Source organism: Aspergillus viridinutans (assembly GCF_018404265.1).
Source record: "Aspergillus viridinutans IFM 47045 DNA, scaffold_8, whole genome shotgun sequence".
Lineage (NCBI taxonomy): Eukaryota > Fungi > Ascomycota > Eurotiomycetes > Eurotiales > Aspergillaceae > Aspergillus > Aspergillus viridinutans.
This window is the reverse complement of record NW_025091224.1, coordinates 385,792-407,141: the sequence shown is the minus strand read 5'-3', so window position 1 is coordinate 407,141 and position 21,350 is coordinate 385,792. Positions and strand designations below refer to the sequence as shown.

Sequence of the window (21,350 nt, the reverse complement as noted above, 5' to 3'; positions counted from 1 at the left end):
TACACCCCTATCCTGATCATAATAGTTACAAAGCCGCGACAGCCAGAGCAGCAGCAGCCATAGCCCCAACCACATTCAACTCGAGCATCCCCGCACCATTTCCAGTCCCAGTAGCACCAGCAGAACTGCTCGTCGTCGAAGCCACACTAGACGAGTTTCCCGCCTTGGCACTCGTCTTTATCGTCGCCGTAGCACTGGCAGTCATACTCGGCGCAGAGGTAATCACGAGACTAGTCGCACTCGCCGCGCTCGACGTTGCGGTCGTCGCATCCCCCGTAGTCGACGCACTCGCCGTCGCAGCAAGCGTATGCGTAGACGCAGCCGCACCGGGCCCGTACCCGGGGAGATAGCTCGGCTCGTAGGTCGCGGTGCCAGTGTACTGGCCGGGACAGGCGGGATTGTCATGCTTGGGCGGGGCGCGACCGCCGCCGCAGTCGGGGATGTCGCAGATTTCGCCTGTGCCGGGGACGTACCAGATCATGCTGGCTTCGTTCCATTGGTTATGGGTTTTGGAGGAGATGCAGCCCTCCAGGTCGGTGCGGGCGTAGACGGTGGAGGCGAGGGTTGTCGCGAGAAGGAGTGGAAGGAATTTCATTTTGCTGGATGGGTTAGTAGTGTTGACTGAAGATTGATGCGAAGGAGTAGTACATTAACGAGTGACTATTTCAAACGAGCGACTGAATTGTTGAAAGGACAGGAGTGAGTGGCCTCAGGAGTGGAAGTTGAGGTGGTGTTGACGGGACATGGGAATGGCTAGCATTATATGAATGGCTTTAGGCAATCTAGACCTGGCCTATTGAAAACTGAGTTCAGGCCTAACGAGCTTAGACTAAGCGACGGACGACTGGAGATGAGGTGAAGCTACGGAATAGGTCATGCAATTGATCCAATTGTCAGCTGGGAGGCAGTTTAAGTCGAACTGGTCTTGACACAGCATCAATCATGAATCATACAGCATCTTCCGTCTCAAGACTCTTATCTAATTTTTGAAATCTCATACAAGAAGAAGCATGCATTCAGCGAGGACCGGCAATTCGGTCTTGGAATCTCCGTCTGTGGGTCAGGGCTTCTTCCGAAATTGCAATCCTGCTAATTTTAGATCGGCCATTCAGCCTCAGGCTTGGAATGGAGCTCAGGGACCTGTTGACATGACCAGTGTGCCGCTTTCACATCGAGAATATACAATATTGTAATGCGGTATATTGTTTGCTCGCAGATTTGGGCTGCTGCGGCTCTGATGAGTGACCGTCTTAGTTGCAGCATAGAAGAGAAAAAAAAAAGGTTTACCCTAAATGTGTGGTGAGGAAGACAACAGAAAGAAAGGGGTAAAAAAGGTATTTATGGTTAGTGTGTCCCCTAGTGTTCCTTCGCGTGGAGGCCAGCCGGGGAAAAATAGATGAAGAGAAAAAATGAAATCTCCCCGACAGGGAGTCGAACCCTGGTCTCCCGCGCTCGTTCTCATATGAGTGACAAGCGGAAATCATGACCGTTAGACCATCGAGGATTTGTTGTTGCAAAATCTGACAGTTTGAATATATAGAGAATTGCGAATAATGAAAAAGAATTATTAAATGCGGCTACCTGACCTCCATCAACACCTACCACTGGGTTGATTCAAGGAATATATTGTTTGTTCCGACTGTCGTATTTTATCATGGACATGTTGTTCCCATGATTAAGTTTGTTTGACTCACTGTGCTGCTCACATGCCACATCTGATTTGATCTTATGATTATATGTCTTGCTCTGCGGGTAAACTTCGGCTTTGACACATTTGGCTGCATGATGCATCAATACCTTCATTCCATTACTGGTAGATATTATCGTGGCATTGCAGCAATGCTCCTTTATGCCATGTCTACCTCTGGTATGTGTCTCCGGAATTTAGGGCCGACTTCCCAGCCATGAAAGGATAGCTTCATGTGTTCGTATTCTGGCACCCATCAGAAGGAGTCCTATTGGTGCATGTATCCTACTTCTCGCTGTAGTCTAAACCGACGAATACAGCACAGATGAGAAGTGGTCACCAGACGAGCTTATATCGAATCTATACAAACAATGACGATGACATTGGTATATAAATCTCGACAATCCAGCGCAACTACTTCCTCAGTACCCCGAAATCAGACCTCCATTTCACCATTACAATGATCCCCAAAACCGAGAAAGACAACGAGATCATCGAAAAGGCTAAAAGCCTTCAAGGTATCTGCTGGGGCGAGGAATATGAGAAAATGATATCGGGAATACTGTAAGAGCATCACGCAATCACCGAACCACTGCTAAGACTCTGTCCAGATACAGTCCCCTCGCATCAGAGCTCATAGAGGGTCGCACCAAAGCGCGCTTCCTGATGTCGGAGTTTAATGCTCCTCTTCAACCCGACATGCCGTTCTCTAAGACCGTCGCGCAGAGGGAGGAGACATTACGAAAGTTGTTTGGCCGGGCAGGAAGAGGGGTCTATATCGAGCCTCCTCTCTTTGTGGACTATGGCTGCAACATCAGCGTTGGGGATGGTTTCTATGCGAACTTCAAGTAAGTATGCACCCAGCAAATGATACTGGATGAAGCTGATAGGACAGTCTGACCGTCCTGGACTGCGGACTGGTCACCGTTGGAAACAACGTGGAGATTGGCCCGAATGTAAACATCATCACGGGCGAGCATGAGACCAAGATTGAAGCACGGCGCACACATCGAGGAATGTAATTTACAAGAGAAGTCATTATCGGGGATGATTGCTGGATTGGAGCGAATGTGACTATTTTAGCTGGGGTGACCATTGGATCAGGGTGCTCCATCGGTGCTGGCTCGGTGGTCAAGAGAGATGTCCCGCCGTACAGTATCGCCGTGGGAAGTCCTGCTCGAGTTATTAGGTCGGCGGTCTGAAAGCTGCGCTATGAATATTCTGCAGACTTCTATTCTGTCTAATCTGATATTACTGAAGCTGAAAATCTCATTCCCAAAACCATGTCCCGTCACGAAAATGCCAACGCATCGTCTCAGTTGTCGTCACTTGCACTTGGCATGTCTTTAATGTCTTGTATTCTGCTTATTTTAAACATTTTAACACTGATAGCTAATCCCTCGCTAACGTGGAAAGATATCCCAGTACTTTGTCAACCAGAAACTTCCGAGGCTCAGCCTGATCATCATTACTCAACGCATGAGACGCATTCGGTATTATAGCACTGTTTTCGTCCCATATCCCGGCTTCCCCATTATAATCCGTGGCCTTCCTCCATCTCGACAGTAATGCCTCCTTGTCAACCCAGGCAGGAACCGACTGGTCCGCCCCAGAAAACAACACCATCAGTTTCCCCCTCAGCAGCCCCTGCTCCCTGATCTTCCCGAACGTCTTCCCCAACTGCTCATCGCTCAGATCCGAACTGAACAGATCATCCTCACTCGGCGCCAGCGGACTCTCAGGACTAGTCAGACTCAGAAACCGCCGCGCACTCAGCGGCGTGTTGGCCGGGTACACCAACGAGGTCATCGCCAGCGGCAGCAGAACATCGGTGCCAGCCTCCGCGTCGCGAGCAGCCTCCCTCGCCATCGCCGTCAGCTTCTCAAACACAGGCCGGATCTCCGCCGGCGTCTTATCTCCCAGCCCCTCGGCAAGGACCCACTGGATCGCTTCCCGGTCCGACACAGGCGCCTGCATGATTGCCCCGTCGAGCGGCATCCGCTGTATATGCTCGAGGGAGGGGTCGAAGGCGGGAGTGCGCGTGTGCGGATTCGGTCGGGAGAGGTAGTGCAGCACGCACTGGCTGCCTGTTGAATGGCCCATGAGGACGATCTTGCCGCCGCCGCTGCCACCGCTACCAAATCGCTCGGTCTTGTACTCCTTAATGTAGTTCAGGCACTGCGCGATCTCGTTGGTGTCGCGGTCGAGGTGTCCCAGCCCCCAGGATTGATAGGAGGTGGTAAGGTTTAGGGTGAAGAGGGACCATTCGGTTGGTTGGAGGGCGCGGGCCAGATCGGCCATGTAGGATGTGGTCGCCAGGCCATCTCCGAGACCGCCGACGAAGAGGAGGCTGTGTGGTTTGCGGACGGTGTTTGTGGTGTATTCGAAGGTGACGAGGGTTTCTGTCTGGATTGCAGGTGTGTTAGTCCGACTGTTGTGCTTGCGGGAGAGGAACATACGTAGTGGTGTAGAATGCCAGGCAGACCGCCCTTGGGCCAGAATTTTGAGTACATCTTGAAGGTGTATTGAGTAGCAATTGGCGTCAGATAGGGATGGAAGCTGGATTGACAGAAAAGGCTGTGCCTCGTAGTTGACGGCAAAGTTGTATTCAGCAATGCATCGGTGTTATGCCCCTCGTCCAATCTGATAAATGTCCGAGATCGGCATTGCAGGTCCCCAGTGTCTCATCTGTTGCAGTCTCTGGAAGTGGAACTGAGCCATTATCAATCTAACATACAATACACAGTGGGACTTTTCATATAGGTATCATACTAATACATGTTGTAAGATACATGTCTAATACCTCCCATATTGGTCATAAAAGACATACTGAGTGGAGTTAGTTAGGAAGCAGTTACGTACTCCAGACTCGCTAACAGGGGACAGGACTAGATCTGATTAGATTTCTTGGCACAAGACTAAGCGGATCTGATTAGATGTTATTTGGCTAGAGTCCACTGATTGATAACAGTTCATCATGCCACTGGATTACTAGCCCATACCTCACAGTATCTTCTAATACGGTGAAATACATCTGTATAGCCCGAATATCGTATAACTGTATCCTACAGCATCCACTCCCACGCATATCCTTGTCCGTTGTACTCCAACCAGTGCAAGTCTCTCTGTATTGGATGAGACCCATACTGTCGTCTTGTCTAGTAACCGCCGGTCAACGTCCTCTGCCGCGTATCGGCACTGCAGGAGTCCACGCCATGTTCAGCTAACCTCTGCGCCTAAGTGTCCCACCGGTGAGCGTAGCCTGAATGCATCCAAGCATGGTCATTTGCGTTGCTTGGCAGTGTGCCAATTCGGGGGGAAACTAAGTTGAAAAGCATGAGGGAGACGCTCGGCCCATGCCGATCTTGTGGCTTTCGTATCAATCTATAACTTCTTCTCCGTCTTCTTTCTCCTACAGTGTGGTAGACAGCACATTGTTCGATCATTTCACAAAATGCTGTCGTCGTGGCAGAAGAAGTTCTTCCAGTCTCCGGAGAACCCCCCAGCTGAGGGTATTGCCTCTCCTAGGGATGATGGAGTGCCGAACCCACAGACAGTCACATATCCGGATACCAAGCACCCTTCTGAAGTCGTCAATCATGATGCAAGGGAAATGCTGCCAAATGAGGAGGCCCAAGATGGCGTCACTCAGGCTGAAGCGATTACCCTGACATGGTCCAAGACATCTCTGGGAGCCGCCTATGTCCTGTGAGCCAAACAAAATCTATGTCTTGAGCATAACACTGACATACGTCAAACAACAGCATGTGGCTCCTGTACCTTGTCAATGGCCTCCAGTCCTCCATTACCAGCAATCTCTCCGCCTACGTGACCAGCGGTTTTGAATCCCACTCTTTGATCCCCGTTATCTCCATCGTCTCCAGCGTGATGTCGGCGGCAACCTATATGCCGCTGGCAAAAGTCTTGAATCTCTGGGATAGATCTATTGGTTTCGTAATAATGGTGGCATTCGCCACACTGGGATTGATCTTGTCTGCGACATGTCACGACATTGGAACCTACTGCGCCGCACAGGTAGGTCCGCCTGCTCTTCTCACTAGGCACAGGCTGACAGCTCCAAAGGTGTTCTACAGCATCGGCTTCGCCGGTATCATTTTCAGTGTCGATGTCATTACAGCCGATACATCGACATTGCGCGACCGAGGTCTCGCCTACGCCTTTACCTCCTCTCCCTATATCATCACTGCGTTCGGTGGCCCTGCTGCTGCGGAGCACTTTTACGATTCCAACTGGCGATGGGCATATGGCTGTTTCTCTATCGTTTTGCCCGTCGTTGCCCTGCCCATGTTTTGCCTGTTGCGCTGGAACCGGCACAAGGCAAAGAAGAGCGGGCTTTTGAAAGTCAAGCCCGGCAGTGGCAGAACGTGGATGGAGAGTATCAGGCACTATGTTATTGAATTTGACAGTAAGTCTTTTTAGGACATTCTGAGATTGCATACTAACGTTGCTAGTACTCGGTGTCTTCTTCCTAGCAGCCGGCCTTGTGCTTTCCCTCCTGCCGTTTTCCATTGCCGGCTCCACCGAGGATGACTGGAAGTCGGCCTCCATCATCACCATGCTCGTGTTCGGTCTCCTCTGCCTCCTTGTCTTCGCTCTAGTCGAACGCTTTGTTGCACCTGTCCCCTTTCTCCCCTGGGCCCTTCTGGCCTCAAGGACAGTCCTCGGTGCCTGCATGGTGGACGTCTGCTACCAGATTGCATACTACTGCTGGTTCAACTACTACACGTCATACCTGCAGGTCGTCTACGGCACCAGCATCACAACCGCAGGATACATCAGCAGCATCTTCGACGTCGTCTCAGGAGTCTGGCTGTTCGTCGTGGGTTTCCTAATCAAGAAAACGAACCGCTTCCGCTGGCTGCTCTTCATCGCCGTCCCGCTCTACATCCTCGGCGTCGGCCTGATGATCTACTTCCGCAGACCCAGCTGGTCCGTCGGGTACATGATAATGTGCCAGATCTTCATCGCTTTCGCGGGCGGCACCATGATCATCTGCCAGCAGGTCGCTGTGCTCGCGACGTCGGACCACGACCATGCTGCTTCCTCACTTGCCTTCCTGAACGTATTTGGCACGATGGGCAGCGCCGTGGGGAGTAGTATCTCCGGTGCGATCTGGACGCACACCCTGCCTGGTGCGTTGCAGCGTCTGCTTCCCGAGTCGGCGAAGGCGGATTGGGAGACGATCTACGATTCTCTGGATGTGCAGCTCAGCTATGAGAGGGGTACGCCGGTCCGCCAGGCCATTGCGCTTGCTTATACTAGTACGCAGAGCAAGATGTTGATTGCGGGAACGGCTATCATGGCGCTTTCGCTCATTTGGATGTTTGTTATCCGGGATATCAAGCTTACCAAGACGCAAACCAAGGGAGTGTTGTTTTAGTTTGAGGCTTGTTGCTGCCTGATATCGGCAACTTTGAGTGGAGGACTTGACCATGTCCGTTACGATTGTTAATGATGTAGGATATTATGGGCAGCCTTTCACCCTGAAGATGGATACAAGTGGTTGTGAGATGAGGCTAATGGAAAGACACTGAAGCGTATGGAGGAATATAATTTAATGTTTTATCAGGGTTGCACAGCCAAATTCTTTTGCTTTGAAGAGCTGTCCTTCTATAGAGTAAATAACCCCTTGAGAAGCTATCGACACAGAGCAGGGAGCAACTTCAGCTTGAAATGGAATATCTTCAATGAGCACATTCCTCGCATGCACAATGCCACGATACAATTATAAAGGCCCCTGGGCCCTGACACTATGTGAGTTCCTAAGGACATCATTTTCTTCCTAACAATAGTTCATGATTGTGTGATGAAAATTCTGTCGCCTCCAGCTGGAATCCTTGTCATTTCCCTTGGCATCTTGGCAGCGTTATCTGATCAAAAGTACACTTTCTAGTCTTGATTTGGGTGTTAAGGACTCTCGTTATACTAAAAGCTCAGAAATCCAACATTCAGTGGGTACCAATAGATTTCAAGGAAATACAAGCTGACAGAGATCCACCCATACCATACGCCGTATTTCATTGTGGATCATGTTACAAGCGTTGGATACCTGTTTTGATCTGATAAAGACAATGACTTGGCAGTGGGACTAGCTAATGGACAATTTCACAGTGGACTCGGTGAGCAAAATCTTCTCTTTGTCTGACCCCATCCGGATGATGACTCTGCCGTGAGCTCATCTTATCAATCGGTTCTTGCGTCAACCGCACCTCGTCCGACTTTGCTTCCTTAGCGACTAATTTGTAGTCCTAGTCCCCGTGACTGCTCAGGATTCGCCGTAGTATTTGCATGCATGTTGATTATGGTGGACTTATGCCTGCTTAGCCAGAGCCCAGATTTGTTACGGCGACTGGAGAAGCAACGATACTATGTCACCGTCCTGTTCTTCTCTTCGTCGACACCTCGCTTGGTGACTCTGTTTACTGCTCATATCCTAGGACTCGCGATTTTCACAAGCGGTTTTCGGGGTTTGTGAAGAGGAAATCGATGTTTTGATTCTCTTACTAAGGCTTGATACATTCCTATAAGCCGCAATCAATAGGACGATCCTGAAGCCAGGTATCATTAAAGGTTAAAAGTCATTGGGAGGAAGTCGACTCCGAAGCAGCTTGCTACTACAAGAAGAGAAAGAAATTGTCCATAAAGTCTTTGCTGCTGTCTTCTGTCCTCCTAGTCACCCGACATGTCCCTCAAATGGAAGGCTCCCAAGCTACGCGCCCATCCTCCAGAATCGTCACCTGTCCCGTCCATTCCTCTCTTTTCCGCGCGAATAAATTCCAAGCCTGCTCAGCAACGTTCCTTGCATTCAGCGCTGGTGCTGATGGAGACACCACCCCGCCCACCACCACCAAGCCAACCTGCACACCCTGGGGAGCGAATACTTTGGCCAAAGACTTGACCAGATTAGCCTGAGCGGCCTTTACCATAGACAGTGCGAAGAGCTCCGGAATGGGATCGACAGGGAGCCAGCTACTCGTGACGAGGAAGGATGGTCGGCAGTCCGTTCCAGTGGCTGCTTTCGCACGCAGAAGCGGCATCGCCCATTTCGCTACCGCATAGAGAGCGAGATTAGATACCTGCCACGAGTCAGTATTGCCCTTCCCTATGCAAGAAAGTTGAAGATACTTTGAAATCCTCCTCAAGACCCGAGATCGGAAACTCAAGTAAGGGGCTGGGCGCTACCCGCGCAGCGTTGAAATACACGCATTCCAAGTCCCCGAACTGGGCGACCTCGGCGAGTGCCTCTTCCAGACGGCGCAGATCGCCAATATCAACTTGCCAAGTCTGCACGGTGACAACGCGGTTGACGCTCGCTGCGGAAGCGAGTACGGTCTCTCGGTCTTTCTCCAGCTGGACGGGGTTTCGCGCGAAGAGAGCAACGTTATTGAAGTACCGCTGGGCAAAGAGGGATGCAACCGCGACACCAATACCGGGGCCGCAGCCGATGAGGAGAAGGGTTCTATTTGCCATTGTGAGGATGTGAGAAAGCAATCTGATGATGTGAAGATATCGAAGGGGAATGAGATCTACTTAATGTGTGGCATTTATTATCTCTTGGGGTGAAGGTGGCTTGCATAATAATGCTAGCGGCTGCTGCTGGCATATCTGGTCAATTCGTAGAATGTTTGCATCTATTTGATTGTTTCTGTAGGCCTGTGACAGCAATCAGGAATAAAAGTCAAACAAATGTCTGGACCAATTAAATTCCAGAGTTCTGCAAATGAATTGCAGCTTAATTTTTGAATATTAGAGCCTGCATTCTCACTGGATGTAGAAGCACTGCTTTATTAATATTCATGTCAGCACTAGCGGCCGACCCCGCTAGTCTCTATGATTGACAGGTGGATCGAGATGAAGGCAACGTGAGGCAGGAATGCACAAGGGAGGTTTCAAGTCTTACACATTTGTCATTCTAATCCTGCTGTTATCATGGTCTTTCAAGTCTCTTCAATAGCTGAACAATAAATGGCTGATTCGCATCCTACGGGGGAAGCAAAACAGGTACTATACAAGATAAAGCTGTATGATTTCATGTCAATATATTCCATAAATGTCAGTGCCATTTGTATTAATGGTTTACTTCACTTTCTCCTGCGTACAAGGTCACATATCAATCCCTCCTGCTGCACAAACCATACATTCTTTGTCTTCCACTCCTTCTCTGGGCTGTGCAGTCGAATCTCAAACTCCCGCAACAGCTGCGGGATAATCTTATGCATCTCAATAAGCGAGATGTTCTTGCCAATGCAAGTCCGGGACCCCGCACCAAACGCAAAGAAACCCTGTTCCATCTTTTTCAACAGCTGTGGGTCGCTGTCGATCCACCGCTCGGGAATGAACTTGTTAGGGTCCGGGAAGACCCGAGCATCCCTGTGGAGAACCCATGCATTGATGCCTACCACGGTTCCACCGGGGATATGCCTGTCACAGATGGTGATGCCGCCTTTGGGCACCTCACGCTCGAGGATCAACCCGACGGATGGATGTAGTCGCATTGCCTCCTTGAGAACTGCCTGCAGATAAGGCAGGTGGTTCATGGATTCTCGGTAGGAAATCGGGTTGCTTAGTTTTCCCTCTTGGTCGGCATTGTCGATCTCAGCGTTTAGCTTCGCCATGGCCGACGGATTGCGAAGGAGGAGGTAGAAGACGGCTCGTAGAGCAATGGCAGTGGTGTCTGAACCAGCAACACATTTGTCGAAAGATGGACAATGACGTCCCGGGTGGAAAGCTTCTCCGGATCAGACACGTGGATGGCCATCCACCTGGACAGCATGTCCTTCCCTACTTCCGGTTTCTCCCCGGAATCGAGCTCACCGTCTCGCTGCAGCGATGCTCGCGAATTGATGGCCTTGAGCGTGAAATTCAAGACCTGATTCCATGTCTCCATGCTGGGCATGAACAGCGGGAAAAGCGGATTTCCCAGTAGCAGCGGGTGAGCCTCGGGGATCTGGCCACACACGCTAGCATAAACGAGCATTCCCTGAATCGCTTCAATCATGCCGTCGACGTCCTTTCCCTCCTGCAGAAAGCCGAGTTTCTTGGCAAAGGTGAATTCCCCGACCACGTCAAAGGCGTAGTATTGCAGCCACATTCCCAGGTCGACTGGTCTTTTGCTATTCGCAAATCTCGCCAGCTGATTGACGAATATCTCGGTGCAGGAGTCCACTGCGGATTCGAGCTCGAGCAGCGAAGTCATACTGTAGGCGTTTGCCACTGGCCGCTTCTGCTCACGATGGAACATCTCGTCGCGCGTGGAGAAGAGGTTCATCTGCGGCTTTTTGTCCCATGATATGCACTGGATGGGATAGAATCCAGTCTGCTAGCGTCAGCCATTATTATTCCGATTTTCCGACTACCCTCTAACCTTTGTGAACCCCTTGTTGAGACCGTAGATGATCGGAATAGCACTAGGATCTCCAACAGATATGTGCTTCGGACCAATGCGGACCAGCGGTCCATGCTTGCGATGCAGGTCAATGGCTGTATTGTGGTGATCGCCTTTCCACACACTTTGTAACTTCCAGAGACGAGTCCATTTGGCGATTGCAGGGCCGGGAATGCCTGCAAGTCCCCTACGAAAGCGATTGGTGATTAGACGAAGAATCACCACGGCAATTACGAGGTATGCGGCGTGTGCCTTGAGTGACGATAGCGCTAAAACTTCCATGCTGACCGTGACGGATGTTTTCAGCTGGATGAGTGTGCGGTAATCATTGCAAAGCGATCCTTTGCGTCTTATATGCGTGAAGATAGTAGCACAGATATCGGCTCACGTCCCTCGCATCCGATGCGGAGAGCCGATCGGAAGTGCCTCGGGTGCGACTTGCTCAGAAGGTAATTAGACTCTCTGAGCACTGAGAATGGTGTACGATTGCATGTCTTCCGAGGGAGGCGAGATCCCCCTTGCGGGAAACGCGGAGGCGGGGAAGATCTACGGCCTTGCGCGGGGAACAAAGGGCATCGATGCAAGCACGGCCAATGAGAGGCGGATTGAAGCCCCAGAAACAAGTCAACAATTAAACTCTAACTTAATTTACCGGGGAGGAAATCTTACTGTCAATTTTCACAGACATTGATATCCATCCGACCGACGAGGCAGTCATCGCTTCCGAATCTTGCAGATCATGTGGATGATCTGGAGTAGTGGATGGCTGTTAGGCTTTAGAATGTGATGTCCGATCTGAGTAGGGAGTGCTCGGTGGAAGGTACGTTTATCGGGGTTTCCCACTGCACCACAGTTACTGGCCGCTTCTGCAATCCGGATATGCGGGGAAGCTAACTGGGTCGGAGACCTGATGGTCATCGCGCAGAGTTGACGAGCGAGGATAATCGGTGAGGCCCTATCCTACTGCAATCTGCTGAAGGGTATGCTCCAGCCTCAGGGTATGCGCAATCGCAACCACTCAAAGATTGGATTGCACTTCCTGATTTTGATTTAGCGAGGGATAGGAACGATGCTGGCTGCTATAAATCATTGTTAAGGAATCATCATATCATGAAGAATGGAAGAATGAAGCTCATGGTATAGCTATTCTATCTAAGTGAGAGAAAGGGAAGGACAGGCGTTTGCCCTAGCTAAAAGCCCTACAGATCATCATTGGCTAGGTCTTTGGTAGGACACTCGAAAAAGGTTGCGCCCGCAGAGATCGCCGTCACCCTGGTTGGTCGCATATATCTGAGTATCAATAGGAGTGACGATAATCCGAGGACTCCCCATCCTTCAAATCCACATAGCTCATGAAGATGCTGATAAGTAAACTGCATTCCCCCACTCATGCTGCATACGACTGGGCCTGTAGCCTGCCTATGCAGAGTGTAGATCACTAATGAACACTTAAAGTGAGCATGCTGGGTATAGAAGGGTTCAAATGTCAATTAAGGATATCAATATATGCAAATGGATGCTAAGTCACTTCAACCAATGATTCTAAACGCCAAGGTGGCCTCGTGGATATGGCAAGGATGTAAGTGAATGTCATTATTGAGGATTATGGCAAAGAGAAAACTGGACAAAAGGACTATATAATATAATACATACCTTCCTAAACTTCTTCCTTTGCATATCCATTACACTTGGACCTGACAAATGAGTATACTCTTCGGTCTAATATTCTTCTTATAGTGGCCTCTCTTGATAGATCCTTTTCTTTTGATGCAGATTAGAAAGCAAACTTCAAGGTGCTATTCAAAATTTTCCCAACTACATGCTTTATAGCTTCCTTTTCCCCCTAAGCTAATTGGAATATTACCATGTGCTTATTATTTAACTTATATGATTGAGGTCTCTTAATGCATAGGACTGATCGGGCTCGGCTATGCTGCATTTCTGACATTCGGGCTGTTTCTAAGATGTTTTCAGCCCAGAAGAAAGTGTAAGATGTCATAGGAAAGACATATAACTTAAAGCCTACCCTACCTACCATAAGCAGCATCACAAGGACGTCAGAAGCATGCCTACTTTATGTGGCCATACTCAGTATGGCAGAGATCTGATCATGTGATCTTGCTCAGTAGATAGCTCCTTCCACTGTATAATAGTAAATATAGATTTATATACATAATAATTAATAAAATATCTTTATATTCTGAACCTCTCTCTGCTTATTCTATAGGTTATAAGCCTGGAGCCTCTTAGAGAGCTCTAGGGAATTATTCCTAAGTTCTTTCCTTAAGCTATTTTACTACTTTTTACTTTTAAAAGCCTCTTTTAGTAGATATTCTATCTAAAATATTTATCTAGGCTGGATATTCTACCTAAGACAGAAACTATCCTTTTATTACCTTTATTAATAGGGCCCTATAAAAGATTCTTATATTTAAGAATCCTTATAGGTATAGAAGCCTAGTAGTTACTCTTAGATATATCTAAAATCTTATTCTCTTAAGGGATATATCTAAAACCTTATTTCTTTATTAAAATCTCTATTTAAGATGCCTTAAGTAGATCTCTATAAGCTATTATTACTTATAGATATAGATACCTTCTAAACCTAGTCTAAAGCTATTAAGACTTACCTATATAATTAGGGGGTATAGTATATAGTAAATAGCTTATATATAAAGTTATAGCTACTACTAATCTAGCCTAAGGTAAGTATATTAGAAGATATAAGATAATATAAGAAGATTAAGAAGGTAATTCTAGATTAGAAAGAGACTAATAATAAGGTATATAGAGTTATTTATTCTACTATATTTTATACTATTAGATATAAAGTAATTAATTTAGAATTATCTAAAGCTATTTAGGACTATCTTAATAATAAATATAATATAATAGTAGATATATAGTCCTTTAAGAGGCTGTAAATAGCTATTAATATAATATATAATAGCTATAATAGAGTCTAAGATTATATATTAAAACTATCTTAAGTATTTAATAAATTTAATTATAGCCTTAAGGAAGGTAAGTAGCTTCCTAAATTTATTAAGATCTAATTCTTACTTTATAATCTTAGTAAGATATAGGAGATATTTCTTATATCTTATCTTAATAGTTACTATAATAAGAGGACTACTATATTTAATAGTATTATATAGATTCTTATTTAGGAGGAGATATATATAAAGTTTAATATATTATTTATAAATATTATAAAAGTATAGAAAGGGAAGAAGCTGGCTTAGAAGAATAGTAATTCTAAGGATAAATTAAACTAATTAAATTAGTCTAATTCTAATTCTAATTTAAATAACTAGAAAGATTCTAACAGCAAGGTTCCTTAGGAAACTAGGAAGAACTAGAAATATTATTATTATAGTAAAATAGGCTATAAGAAGCCTGACTGCTAGGAATTAAATCTAGATAAGAAGTCTAATAGGAAGAATTTATCTAATTAATTAAATTAAACTAATTATTATAATTATGCTCATGCAATAGGCACTAATAATAAGATACTAAATAGCTAATAATTAACTACTTTAATACTTAAAGAAATAATACTTACCTTCTATACTATTAATAATAATAAAGATAATAGAATCCTTACCCCTAATAATAATAATTTAATTAATAACAATGGCATCCTTACCTCTTAATTAGTTAAATAAGATATCAAAGATATATAGATAGTAGTTATTACTATTAATCTAGCTCTGTACCTGCACACTAGCACTAGTAATTAGATAATTAATTCTAGAGCTACTAAATACTTTATTATAACACCTGTAAACTTTATAGATAGCTTAAGGAAGCTATGTAAATAGGGAATTAAGATAGTAATAGGGTAAATTATATATTCTAACTTAATTAGGGATATTATCTTATATCTTATATATCTAGGTGGATATACTAGATATATTATTATTACTAATATTCTCTATATCCCTGAGGTAGCAGTTAACCTTTTAGGCATTATTAGATTAGGCTATAAGAGTCTAGGAGTTAATCTTCTACTAGATAGTATTATTATTACTTACCTATTAGATAAAATAATTATTAGATATAGAGATATTATCTAGAATACCTATATTCTTTACTTTATAGGAAGCAACACTGTGATTAAGGCTAATAAGCTAGTTAAACTAACTAAGCTAGATATACTATTTAAGATATAGCTAATAGTATTCCCTTACTACYCTAAGAGAGGTRATAATTAACTATTCTCTTAGTAAGATTATATGCTATAAGAAGATTATAAGTAAGCTAAGTAAGAATTAGTAAAACCTTATTTTAATATTAAAACTTATATCTAGACTAAATAAGAGGTCCTAAGTAAGTAATATATACTTATTTTAGATCTACTATATAATAATTATACTAGCATTTATATATTAAAGAAAGATAAGATTAATTTAATAACTTAGTACTATTATTTTATATATTTATTAATTCCTAATATCATCTGTGTGTCTAAAATAGTTAATAGAATGGATATTAAGGGACTGTTAATTCCCAAGCATACCTATAAATCTTGCATAGTAGCTAATATAATAGTCTATAAGGGGTATATTACTATATCTCCTATTAAGTAATATAGGGAGTGCATCTTTATTAATATTAGTAGTAGTTATAATAATATACTAGATGACTATATTACTGGAGCTTACTACTGTATAAGGGATATCACATAGCACTCCAAAGAGTAGGTCAAGCTTTATTATAATTAGGAGTCATGAGCTAGGTTGTGTCTAGGTTAGATATAAGTTTAACTAGATAGAAGAGATATTATAATAGAAAGTAATTTATTTATTTCTAAAATAGTAGTTATAATTTTTACTTAAAAATAATATAGTTAGAAGAAGATCCCTCTACCTTTAGTAATAATATTATTATTATCCTAGTTATCTACCTTAAGGGTTAAGCCCTAAAATAAGTATAAGTAATTAGCTAGAACTAATATTATATTTCTCTACTATATTACCTCCCTCTCTTACTACCTTATCATCCTTAATAGATCTCCTAAATTAAGGAGTTCTATCTTTATTATAAGACTTAGTATTATCTTTATTATCTCTATTATTATCTTCTTTTCTATTATTATCCCTATTATTATCTCCTTTTCTACTATTATTAGCTATACTAGTAATATTATCTTTATCTTCCTTATTATTATTAAGATCTATATTACCAGCACCCCTAGTAAGGTCTAGTAAAGGAATATTATTATTTCTTTTATCTAAGATAGATATAAGTTTATTTACTAGAGTCTTAGATATAATTATAAGTATTTATATTAATAATCTCCTTATCTTACTTAGAGTAGCTATTAAAGATATATTTTTCTATTAAATCTCTTTATTATATTCCTACTTTATTACTTCTTCTTTAAGATAAGTAAAAGCAGAGTTAGAGCTATAAATCTTCTACTTAATAGATTTAAATCTTTTTATTATTTCTTCTACTAAAATAATAATATTATTTATAGCCTTCTATAGAAATTCTTATATAATATTAATAGACCTATAAAATAAGATATTTAATTTATTTATAACCTCTAGATTATCCTACCTAAGTTAACTAATAAGTACTACTCTAATATATATTTAAGATATAAGAAAAATAGAAGGTCCTTAAAGATTAATAAGTTAAAACTATAGTATTAATCTATCTAGCTAGGTATTAGGTAATATTAAATTTTTTAAATACTTTTATAACTTTATAATAGTCCCTATCCTTAGGACCTCTAGATCCCTCTAGCTTTTATTTACTACTATAAAAATAATAGGAAAGTCTAGTGTAAGTTCTAATTTCTTAATATAAATCTCTAGTATTATTACTATTTTAGTAATAAGCTATAGAGGGTATTATTTAATATTTTTAAAATTATTTAAAATAACTTCTATACTATTAACTATCTCTATAGGAGGGCTAGAATTTAGTAAAGCCTACCTAATAACTCTATTATTAATATCTTTATTCTACTACTTTCTTATAGTTATAAAGTCTAATATAAAGCCTTAACTAAGGGACTAACTCTAATTATACTAGGTTATTACTACTAAGTATATTATATATACTAAATATATTAGTATCCTATAGTAATACTACTTATTAGAATGTCTATATATTTCTAAATAATTTAACTCTATTTATTCTATTATAAATCTTATTAGTATAGGATAAGGGGTGAGTCTCTACTCTCTATTATTATATAATATAATTATAATAAGGTAGGTATAAAGATTAAGTTAGAGAGCTTATTATATTATAAAGAACTATATATTTCTAAGCTAACTATCTATAGATTCTCTCTTAAGAGATATATAAAAGTTATATACTCTAGCCTTATTAAGAGTAATCTTTTTAAGACCTCTATCTTTAGTATTCTAGTAAGAGAATAAATTATTTATAATAATATAACTATTTTTATTAAAATTCTCTAGAAAACCTATATCTAAGTTAGATAGAAGCTCTTTAATCTATTTATAAGTAATAGTACTTAGATTAAAAGTAATACTTTATACTATAAGTATCTAAAAGACTTTCTTATACTTATTAATACCTAAATTAATTATTTTTAGAGCTTTAGTACCTATAAACTAAGTATATAAATTAGCTTTATCTTATAGTATTATATACTTATTACTAAGCTTAATATATTATTATATATATTCTTTAAGTATATCTAGTAGTAGGTTTATCTTTAATTTTAAACCTATTCTAATAACTTAAAGATATTTTATATATATCTTAAGCTCTTTTATAGCTCTTACTTTTACTAAGAATATAACTATTAAATTCTATATTAATTTATAAGAAGATATATAAAGAATTATTATTACTAATAAATCTAAAGAGATTTTATAAATATATTTATCTTACTCTTTTTAAGCTTTTTTAGTAACCTAGTCTTTAGCTTTCTTTAATTATTATTATAAAGTTTCTCTTTCTAAGTTCTTATCTCTACTAGATATTAAATCTTTATCTATATTAGATATAGCTTTACTATATAATTTTCCTAAGTATATYTTTTTCTTTACTTTTAATTCTATTAATATATCTATTAACTCTTTATTATCTAGGACCTGCAGAGCTTCTTTAATTAGTATAAGAACTTTATTAAACTATCTAAGTACTACTAATCTAGTTAGAGACTATAGCTTTAACTTCTTATCCTTATCTAAAGATATTAAAAGACTAAACTAGTTAAGCTTCCCTCTAATTTTATTAAGTTTATTTTTAGTGAGCTTACCCTCTTTCTAAGATTTTATTTTTATAAACTAAATATCTTATARAGTTATATATATATAGCTTTTTAGCCCTCTTCTCTTATTTATTATCTAATTTAGAGTATACTAATTTACTCTCTTAGCTACTATTTTAAAACTAATTATCTTTATTATTATTACTAAGTCTCTTACATAGTAATGACCACAGCTAATTCTTAATAGATAATCTATAATATTATTATCCTATTTTTCTTAGATTTAAACCTAATACCCTACTATTCTTTCTATAGTTTCTATTACTATTTTTATAATATTCTCTACTTCTTTCTATAGTACTTTATCTTTCTTTTTCTATTTACTAAATCTATTAATCTTTCTGATAGCTTCCTAGATAATATATATCTAGATATTCTAGACTTCTTATTATAGTAGTATTCCTTCTTTAATCTCTTTATAAACTATATACTTCTCTTCATCTATCTTGCATAGCTATAGTTTTTAATTAAGTTCTTCTAATATATTATTAGCTTCTCTTATCTAAGTTTTAATATATACTTAGCTTACTATTATAATATCTTCTAGGGCTAACTAAGCTTTTACCCCTATAGAGATAATAGATACTTCTATATCTATATCTATAGTATTACCTAAATTCTACTTATTTTTCTTTACTTTCTTTATAGCCAGGGCCGCTCCCTACTTATAGGGATTCTTTAAGGTTTTATCTATAATAGATAGTAGCTAAATAACTTTGTTAAGAATAGAATAATTTTAAGAAAGAGAATTAATAAAATTAAGGACTTTAGATAAAACTAGAAAATAAGAAATTTATAAGGTGGTAGTTATTTTATTATATTACTTATAGATAAATAATAGAGAGTTATATAATCCTTTAGTCTATAGAAAATAATATAATTAGCTAGATATTTTAGGGAAGATAGAAATATAAGTTTAAAATACCTCTCCCCCCCCTAATTTATAGTCAATGCCCTTATTATTATGAGTATAAGTTGCAAATTAATTAAACTTAATATAAGGGAAAGGTGAAAGAAATAGAAAGTAAAAGATAAGAAAAAATAAAAGAAAAGTAAGGTTATATAAGCTACTTAAATTAATTAATAAACTAATAGAAAGGTTAAAGACTAATAAAGAAATAGTAAAACCTTATTCTCTAATTTTAGATACCTTAAATAAAGCATTCTATACTTATAGATTAGAGTAAAGAAATATAAAATAACTAATAAAGTTAGTTTAATTATAGTAAAGGGATGATTACTATAAATAATAAATTATTAGAGATAAGGTCTTTATTATAGATTATTAGCTAAGTTAAATCTCTTTAAGTTATATCTATATATAGAGGTATAAAGGTAGAATCTATCTTATCTAAAACTTTAGCTATCCTTAAGATTACCTTACTAGATTAATTTAAGGTAAAGAACTACTTTAACTAATTACTATAAATTATTATCTAGAATATAGTGCTATTAAGTTCTTTTAGTAAGTATAAACTATTTATAAGAACCTAATAAATATAATATAATCCTAACTATCTAAAAGCTATCTTATTAGAATATAAAGTTTCTAGCTTATTATTATAAAGTAGAATAAGGTTATCTTCTTATAATACTTCCCTTTAGAGATAATTCTAGTTATTAAATACCTTATCTTCTTCTTCTCTTTTTTACTAAACTTTTATAATAGCTTTAGTAGTATCCTTATCCCTCTATTTAATCTACCTTACTCTTATTATAACTAGATCTCCAGTGTCTTAAATCTTATTCTAGGGTAGTATCTACTATATTAGAACTTCTAATTCTACTAGTAGAATAGCCTCCTATCCTATAAGCATCCTAAAGGGTGTCATTCCTGTTATACTCTTTATAGTATTATAATTAGCCTAGAGGACTATAGGGAGGTGTTATCACTACTAGATACTAGTTCTAGTAGTTAATATCCTTAGGGCTTTGATAATTAGCTTATACCTGACTTTAATAAACCTATTAGCTTAGTAATTATATAATAATATCTAAATATAGTAGGCTTTATATCTCTTATAGAGAACTATAATAATATCCTTTATTTCTAGACTATTATCTAAAACTAGAATCTTAATATAACCCTATCTTATAAAGATATCTTTAAAGATGAATTTAGCTATAGCTACTACTATTAGAGCTATTATTACTCAGGCTTCTATCTATCCTAATAAGGATTCCCTAGCTATAGCTAAGTAATATAGGGTCATGCTCCTATAGGTAATATAAATAACATCTATATACTATTTTTAAAGCAGTCTATTAGGTTTAGTAGGAGTTATCTCCTCCTTAAGCTATAATCCTACTACTCTTTAGCACCCATTATAAGATTTACACTAATCTAAAATATCTTTCTATAAGCTGGACCACCAATACCAGATAGCAATTTTGTGGTAAGTGCCTTCTCTGCCTTGATGCCCTTTTATTAGTACTTAAACTTTTGTCCACCTTAGACATAAGTTCCCCTATCTTAACTCCACTACTGTAAGTGGTGTCCTCCTTAGATATAAGTTCTCTATTTCTAACTAACCCTTTCTAAAGTTATATCTAATCTAGATATAAGTTCCTTAACCCCTTTTTCTATTAAATTTTACTCACCTTATACCCTCTTAGCAGGTCTTACTATCTACTAAGGTTTAATTTATAGATTTCCTTAGTACTTAGTTTTCCTTATCTTTAGATACTAATATCTAAACTTCTTCTTTATCTTTAAACACCCCTTTCTAATTTTTATTCTATAGATTAGAAGGGGAGAAAACCAGAATTAATACTTTCCTTTTTCTATCTAGTAATATAATAATAGTTTCTACTAACCTATTCTTTARAGTAATATAGTATAACCTTACTTAATATTTAAATAGCTAACCTAAAATATAATTATTAGATAAAGAAGTATTAATAATAAAGAATAGAACTTAATATAAAAAACCTCTAATTATAATAAATATATATTTATAAATACTAAAGAACTTTATTAACCTACTATTAGT

General features: G+C 39.8%; 6 protein-coding genes and 1 non-coding gene across 7 annotated transcripts; 2 read left to right on the top strand and 5 right to left on the bottom strand.

The window, feature by feature from the left end:
- Positions 1–25: 25 nt before the first annotated feature.
- On the bottom strand, positions 26–595 carry Aspvir_009269 (putative cell surface protein; the record flags this gene model as incomplete). Its single annotated transcript, XM_043272417.1, has 1 exon — positions 26–595. One exon carries the CDS (start codon positions 593–595, stop codon positions 26–28), a length of 570 nt encoding a protein of 189 aa, XP_043128352.1.
- An 821-nt stretch (positions 596–1,416) lies between these two features.
- Aspvir_009268 lies at positions 1,417–1,504 on the bottom strand. Its single transcript has one exon. It is a non-coding gene; the product is annotated as a tRNA-Asp (tRNA).
- A 643-nt stretch (positions 1,505–2,147) lies between these two features.
- On the top strand, positions 2,148–2,709 carry Aspvir_009267 (uncharacterized protein; the record flags this gene model as incomplete). The annotated part of the gene is made up of 3 exons (XM_043272416.1): positions 2,148–2,251; positions 2,299–2,535; positions 2,583–2,709. 3 exons carry the CDS (start codon positions 2,148–2,150, stop codon positions 2,707–2,709), a joined length of 468 nt encoding a protein of 155 aa, XP_043128351.1.
- A 370-nt stretch (positions 2,710–3,079) lies between these two features.
- sidJ (putative siderophore biosynthesis lipase/esterase) lies at positions 3,080–4,200 on the bottom strand (the record flags this gene model as incomplete). The annotated part of the gene is made up of 2 exons (XM_043272415.1): positions 3,080–4,093; positions 4,147–4,200. 2 exons carry the CDS (start codon positions 4,198–4,200, stop codon positions 3,080–3,082), a joined length of 1,068 nt encoding a protein of 355 aa, XP_043128350.1.
- Positions 4,201–5,141: 941 nt separating this feature from the next.
- Positions 5,142–7,088, top strand: mirD (putative MFS siderophore iron transporter; the record flags this gene model as incomplete). Its single annotated transcript, XM_043272414.1, has 4 exons — positions 5,142–5,395; positions 5,452–5,722; positions 5,771–6,113; positions 6,160–7,088. 4 exons carry the CDS (start codon positions 5,142–5,144, stop codon positions 7,086–7,088), a joined length of 1,797 nt encoding a protein of 598 aa, XP_043128349.1.
- A 1,309-nt stretch (positions 7,089–8,397) lies between these two features.
- On the bottom strand, positions 8,398–9,178 carry Aspvir_009264 (putative short-chain alcohol dehydrogenase; the record flags this gene model as incomplete). The annotated part of the gene is made up of 2 exons (XM_043272413.1): positions 8,398–8,784; positions 8,834–9,178. The coding sequence occupies 2 exons, from the start codon at positions 9,176–9,178 to the stop codon at positions 8,398–8,400; spliced, it is 732 nt and encodes a 243-aa protein (XP_043128348.1).
- Positions 9,179–9,789: 611 nt separating this feature from the next.
- Aspvir_009263 (cytochrome P450) lies at positions 9,790–11,375 on the bottom strand (the record flags this gene model as incomplete). Its single annotated transcript, XM_043272412.1, has 3 exons — positions 9,790–10,382; positions 10,523–11,003; positions 11,073–11,375. The coding sequence occupies 3 exons, from the start codon at positions 11,373–11,375 to the stop codon at positions 9,790–9,792; spliced, it is 1,377 nt and encodes a 458-aa protein (XP_043128347.1).
- Between the last annotated feature and the right edge of the window lie 9,975 nt (positions 11,376–21,350).